The 7,229-nt window shown below is 46.4% G+C and overlaps 1 protein-coding gene across 1 annotated transcript; it reads left to right on the top strand.

Annotated features, from left to right (window-relative positions):
• Window positions 1-1,618: 1,618 nt before the first annotated feature.
• LOC113223682 (extracellular sulfatase Sulf-2-like) lies at window positions 1,619-3,947 on the top strand (the record flags this gene model as incomplete). The annotated part of the gene is made up of 2 exons (XM_026453066.1): window positions 1,619-1,858; window positions 3,394-3,947. Coding segments are annotated over 2 exons (299 nt in total), but the record flags the coding sequence as incomplete, so codon positions are not given.
• Window positions 3,948-7,229: the final 3,282 nt, after the last annotated feature.

Raw genomic sequence — 7,229 nt, forward strand, 5'->3', positions numbered from 1 at the left:
TTGTCTCCCATCGGATCCCTCTCACAACACGTGGGAATTATGGGAGCCACAATTCAAGATGAGATTTGGGTGGGGACACAGCCAAACCATATCACCCTCTTTCCACATATAGTCATGTTCACAGCCTCCGGAAATTAGGACATGGTCTTATCTTTAGGGGACGGGGGCACCATTCAACCTGCTGCACCCCTTAAGAACTGCAAGGAAAAGGGGAAAATCCAGGGATGGCCGTAGAAGGAAGAGAGAGGATTTCCATGGAATGTTTCCATCAAATCACTAAAGGTCTGGGCACCAACCACAGCATACAATTGAGTATGCACTTGTCACACCTATGTTGAGTACGCGCTGTGTGTCACACGGCAGCAGTGCTGAGGATTCAGCACTCAGTGGAGCACATGGCCTTTGCCCTTCTGGGACCGTGGCCTGCACACAGTAGGGCTCCCACACACGTTCATTTGCTTCCTTCCTTCCTTTCCTTTCTTCCTAAGTGTCTTGCTCTGCTTACAGCTTGGTTGAGAAACAAGAGCAGGCATGGCCAGACAAGGTGGTTCATGACTGTAATCCCAGCACTTTGGGAGGCAGAGGCAGGCAGGTCACTTGAGGTCAGGAGTTCAAGACCAGCCTGGCCAACATGGCAAAACCTTGTCTCTACTAAAAATACAGAAATTAGCCGGGTGTGGGGGCTACTTGGGAGGCTGAGGCAGGAGAATCTCTTGAATCTGAGAAGCAGAGATTGCAGTGAGCTGAGATCATACCGCTTCACTCCAGCCTGGGCAACAGAGCAAGACACTGTCCCCCCCCCAAAAAAAAAAGAAAGAAAGAAAAGAAAACAAAGAAGAGCAGGCATGACCGAAACCTCAAAGCCTGGGGTGTGATCAGTACTCAGGACACACGCTGCAAGAGTGCTCAGAGCTCTCAAGCCCCAGCAGCCAGGGTGGTGCCAGAGGCTCCTTACGAGAGGTGTACTAGGCCGATGGGTTGAATTTGGGGTGAGGGTTGATGGGTTCCAGGCTCAAAGAAACATGTGGACAAGAGGCCAGCAGGGTTTGTGGCTGATGGCAGGGCACCCCAGCCAGGGAATACTCAGGGAGAAGGTTTGCCACCAGGTTGGCATGACCAGATTTCAATAAGAGCAAACAATTCTTGGGAAGGTTCCAAAGAAAACAAAGTATAATCTTCCCTCAATTTACATGGTGGTTGGTTTCCGAAAGAAAAAACAAAAAAACAATGTTCTGTTTAAAATTTGTAAAACAGTTTGATTCCAGTCTCAGGTCATTTATAAACAGGTTTTTACCTGCCCTACAGGTAGAGATGCAATTACAGTACAGGACAGTGACAGTACAGGCACTTACTACAGTCACGCACCTCCAGCACCATTGCAAAATCCTCCAGACTCCAGACCTGGACCACAGGAGTGTCCAGGCAGACTCAGGATCCAGGATCCTCCCTGATGGGGCCGGACGGTCCCACCGTGCAGCAGTGGCCCCTGCCCCGTCTGCCCCATAGGTCTGCAGAATGTGCCCACTCCAGACCTAGGGATGCCACGGTGAGAGTCCCCCCAGTGCTGGTGCCCCCCGGGTCTCCTGCCCTGCACCTCACTTCCACCTTCACCTTGCAGGTTCCATGCAGGTGATGAACAAGACCCGGCGCATCATGGAGCAGGGCGGGGCGCACTTCATCAACGCCTTCGTGACCACGCCTATGTGCTGCCCCTCGCGCTCCTCCATCCTCACCGGCAAGTACGTCCATAACCACAACACCTACACCAACAACGAGAACTGCTCCTCGCCCTCCTGGCAGGCGCAGCATGAGAGCCGCACCTTCGCCGTGTACCTCAATAGCACCGGCTACCGGACAGGTGAGCAGGGACGGGGTTGGGTGCAGGAAGGGAGTGACAGCCGGGGCGGGCATCCCTGGGTGTGGTCTGTGCGCCACTGCGGTACCCGAGATGATTCTGGATAGCCCCTAGAGCAACTCTTATAATTTCAGAGTTGTGCATTTATTTCTGTGTGTATTAGAGAAATACAGATGTATTTGCCTACAGTAGTGATGCAAAGTGACCTTGTCAAAGGAATTTGAGATCCCCCTCCCAAAAAAGTGAGTCTTTTCAAAATATGAATTATAGTGCAGAGAGGCCACAAGGTGCCCGTGCATGAGTTTGCATCCTCTGTTAATTATTATTAAGCACATCAGGGACTGTTGTGTTGACTTCAAACCATCAGCTTGGAAGAAGGTTCCAAAACATGGGGGTGGGGGATGGGAATTCATGGAGGGGAACAGATATGGGGCTGTGTGGTCGCTCTCTACATGGCGGTAACCAAGGTGGTGCAGAAGCTGACGTGGTGGTTAACTGTCCACACTCACCCGGTAAGTGTTGTCCTCGGTGGAGGGTGACCTGGTTCCTGTTTGCTTATCCTGCAGGAGGTCTTTGGTGGGCTCTGAAGGCTCACCTGCCAGGCTGGTTGTCTGAGGTAGAGATGCAATTACAGTATAGTTACTTACCACAAGCTCTATTGCAAAACCCTCCAGACTCAATTAATTTAACTTGCTTTAATTAAAAATAAATACTCTCCACCTTGGGTAAGAAGCTGCGGCAGTTGTGAAATCAGATACTGTGGTTCAGATGTTGCAACCCCAGGAAGTTGCATCCAAGTGACAAGGGGTTTGTTTGGGTGGGAGTGCCACCAGGGAAGGATGGACGCCTCCTTCAGCCCTGTTCACAGCCCTGAACCTGCAGCCCTCGAGGCTGGGCAGCCACCTCTCAGATACACATTGTGGGCTGGCAGGGATGCTTTGGGGTGGGGAGCAAGCCAGTAAGGTGTGTCTTCTTACAGCCTCATCCCACAGCCAGAATCACCTAGAAAGTATGTTCTGCTGAGAACTAGGAAGGCCTTGTTCCTATACCTTGTTCCTGTATATCATGCGTGCCATTGTGCAGAATCAACCACCTGTTGGTTCCCCTGAGCCTCTGCAGAAAGCCACATGTGTCAGAGGTTACCATGGCCACCACCCTAGATGGTTGGAGGGCCTGGATATTGCTAGCAGAAGCAGGAGAGGCAGGCCCGCAGCAGAGCAGTGGGCCCTTATTAAAGATGCACCTGCAACTTGGGTCCAGCAAGTACAGCCATGCACTCAAGAGTGACAACCTTGAAATGTTTTAAAGTCTGAATATTTCACTGAAAATATTATTTTAAAATATGCGGCACAACTTACTTTTTGTTTAATGTATACTGGAGGCCAAAAAAAAATATGTCTGAGGGGTGAGTGTGTGGCTCACAGACTCTGTTTTCACAACCTCTGGGTGAAAGGTCTATAAAGAAACTTTTCGTTTTGGATGCCGTAAGATCAGTAAAGACCCTAACCCTGTTCTCATCAATCCCCCTCATTTCACAGCCAGGGCCACTGCGGCCCAAAAAAGAGACCTGCCCAGAGGTGAGGTGTTTGTGGCATAATCAAAATGGAATGCAAGATCATGGGAACTCAGAGGGGGCATGGAAATCGTATTCATCAGACTGAAAGGAAGCTCACATATTCTGTGACATTCTGAGGGCCAAGGGTGGGAGCTTAAGGCTAGTGTTCCAAAATCTTAGAGACAACATGAGAAAACAAACTATCTGAAGAATACACATTCTCTAAAGTGGATTTCCCAAACTTGTCCTTGAATGTACGGAAGTCACCAAAAAGCTGTCTCCCTAAAGAAGTGCTTTTATTCAACTATGCTTCATTATTATACCCTCATGAAGACTGGGAGCATAATGTCAAGTGTAAAGAGCCAGACACAGAGAACATTTATATGTTTGTAAAACTGGCACTGAGAATTTTATTCATTATGTTTAGAATGCCACTCTGTACAAGGAATCCCATTCCAGCCTTACTTTCAGAACTCAGGAACCTGAAAACACCTGTTTAGTCTGATGAACTGGTGTACTCCTGGTTATTAAATAATAAGAGCCACACACCCTGTATACTTTCCCTCTTTGCCTTGGCAGCTAGGAAGCTCAGGTTTGAGTTTTATATTAGGTTGTTGTTTAAAGTGGAAATATTTTAAAGATCCAACTGTATGATATGTCATACTGATCAGTGTTGACTAAGAAAAATGACAAAAATCTATAACGACTTCAAAACCTTCTAGATTATTTTTTTCCTTTTAGATTGATTTGTACATACATATTAGAATATATTGTAAATTTTTAATCCCTCAGGGACCAAAAATAAATTGTTCCTGCTGAGTCTTCAGCCATATTAAACCCTGTGTTCATGTGGCCACCTGGCAAAGTTAGTTCAGTTGGATTTAAGTTTGGCCGTGTGTGTCAGAGAGACCGGGAATGTCAAATAAAATTCCAAGTTCTGGTGACCCTGATCTATGAAGTGGTCAGAGACTCAGACTCCCTTTCTCCTTATTTCCCATTGGTGAGAAACAAGTCACATGGCCATGCATGGCTGCGAGGGGGCCTGCGAAATGTAGTCTTATTCTAGACATTTACCCAGATGAAAATTATTTTACTGTGGGAGAAGAAGCAAATGGATACTGAAGGGCAAGTAAAGTCTAGGCCACCCTAACGGTTATTAGCCATTTGTGTTTGAGATAGTCGTTTGAATAGAGGAGATCAGCCCAAACTAAGGAAGACTGACCCCAGAAAAATGCTACTTAAGTGGACCCACATTTCATAATAAATAGTGCTTTTAATGTACTTAGTAAGGTATTTGATCTAGAAATGAAACTATGATATTTCAAGAATAACTCTGTTATGTTACGTCTCTTTTTTTCTTTTTTTAAGACAGAGTCTTGCTCTGTCACCCAGGCTGGAGTGCACTGGCACAATCTCAGCTCACTGCAGCTTCCGCCTCCTGGATTCAAGCGATCCAGGATCAGCCTCCTGAATAGCTGGGATTACAGACGCCTGCCACCACACCTGACTGATTTTTGTATTTTTTATAGAGATGGGGTTTTGCCATGTTGGCCAAAACTCCCGGTCTTAAACTCCTGGCCTCAAGTGATCCACTTGCCTGGGCTTCCCGAAGTGCTGGGATTACATGCATGAGCCAACACACGCGGCCCTCTGTTAGGTTGTATCTAATGATATTTAACAAAGATTGGGCTCTAGCTGTAACTAATGAGTTGATTCTTTAATCAAGTGAATTGATGAAATGTAGGGAGGAATATAATGTGTTTCACAAATTTAAATGGATGGCACAAGATGATATCCTTTACTTCACCAGGGACATTTTTGCAAAAGTATTTGAGATTTGATCAGTTTTTTCAAGGGACTCTCCTAATTCTTTGACATCTGAATCTTCCCCTGTGAAGTGCATCTCATACTTCATCATCCTTCTCAATAGTCTCTTCTCCTTCATGTAGTATCTTTATAGACCAGGTAATTATTCGTCAGTGGATTTGCCTGTGTTTTTTGAACTATCTTCCAGCGTCATCTTAATTAATTTCACAAACCCTGCATCTTTTAAAAGATTTGCAATTTCATTTTGCAGTGATCTTGCTTTGCATGGCCCCATGTTTGCAATGGAGATTGAAAAAAGGACAAAATGAGAGAAGCTAAGTTTAAGCAGGATAAATATCAATTTGTTCATGAATATTTCTCTGTATGGCTTCTTACAACTTGGGGGATTGGATCTCAGATATGAATACCCTTGGAAGGATCAATTTCATCCTCAGGTTTGTTTGTTTGTTTGTTTGTTTGTTTTTGAGACAGGGTCTCACTCTGTTGTCCAGGCTGGAGTGCAGTGGCACAATCTCAGCTCACTGCAACCTGCACCTCCTGAGTTCAAGCGATTCTCCTGCCTCAGCCTCCCCAGTAACTAGGATTACAAGTGCACGCCACCACACCCAGCTAATTTTTTGTATTTTTAATAGAGATGGAGTTTTACCATGTCGGCCAGGCTGGTCTCGAACTCCTGACCTCAAGCAATCCACCCTCCTCAGCCTCCCAAAGTGCTAGGATTACAGGTGTGAGCCACTGTGCCCAGCCACATCCTCAGTTTCTACAAAGGTTTTATAGTCATCCTTTAACACAGTTCAGCAGTTGAAGTGCCGTTGCCCTGCCTGTGATCACTTATATACACACAAGTCAAAGTTGTGCAGCGTTCCCAGAATGAGACATCTCCCAGCTCTCTGCAGAGTGGTTGAGGGCATTAGCTTTGCCTGGGTTCGAATCCAGTCTCTGCTGCTTTCTGGCTGCATGAACTTGGACAAGTTATTTAGCCTCTGCGTCTTGGCCACCTCAACCACAGTTAATAATGTCACTTAACTCATGGAGTTTTGTGAAGATGAAATATATTAGAACAGTGTCTGGTACAGGGTCATGGTAGGCACTTGGGAAATTTAGCAATGATGGTTGGGTGCAGTGGCTCGCACCTGTAATCCCAGCACTTTGGGAAGCCAAGGTGGAAGGATCACCTGAGGCCAGGAGTTCGAGACCAGCTTGGGAAAAACAGTGAGATCCCATCTCAATTTTTAAAAAACAATAATAAAAAAAAATTTAGCAATGACGACGATTTGCACAATCACACAGCCCACCTCAGGCCAATGTTCTGATTAATGTCACAGTAAGTTTCGCTCACGGATCAAAATGTGGCAGCATGTGTTAAGCCTCTCTGGTAATCAGCAAAATGCAAACGCAGCCAACAGTGCATTGTCACATCCCAGCCATGACCACGGTAAATACGAAGAGACCCCATCGCACCACATGTTGGTGAGAATGTAGGAAAACAGGAAATCACATCCACTTAGCAGTATGATGGCAAATTGTTCCCTCCACTTTGAAGAGCAGTTTGCCAGTTTCTGGCAAAACTGATAATGGGCATCTCCTTCCACTCCAGCAATTCTACTGTAGCTCTGTCCCCCTCGATTCTGAGGAGGTGATGTTGATGTGTGAGCTCTGCTTGAGCAAGGGAATGCACTTCCTGGCTGCCCTGTTTGCTCTTGAAGATGTGTGATGCTCATGGCAATAGATTGCCTTTAGATCTAACGGACAGGAACCCCGACTGCAGCTGGCTTCAAAAACATTGAATTTTTTGCTCCCTAAACAAAAGAGACAGGCCAGGCAAGGTGACTCACACCTGTGATCCCAGCACTGTGGGAGGATCACCTGAGGTCAGGAGTTTGAGACCAGCCTGACCAACATGGTGAAACCCTGTCTCTACTAAAAATACAAAAATTGGCTGGGTGTGGTGGCAGGTGCCTGTAATCCCAGCTACTCGTGAGGCTGAGGTAG

This window comes from Piliocolobus tephrosceles, unplaced genomic scaffold (genome assembly GCF_002776525.5).
Source record: "Piliocolobus tephrosceles isolate RC106 unplaced genomic scaffold, ASM277652v3 unscaffolded_42281, whole genome shotgun sequence".
Classification (NCBI taxonomy): domain Eukaryota; kingdom Metazoa; phylum Chordata; class Mammalia; order Primates; family Cercopithecidae; genus Piliocolobus; species Piliocolobus tephrosceles.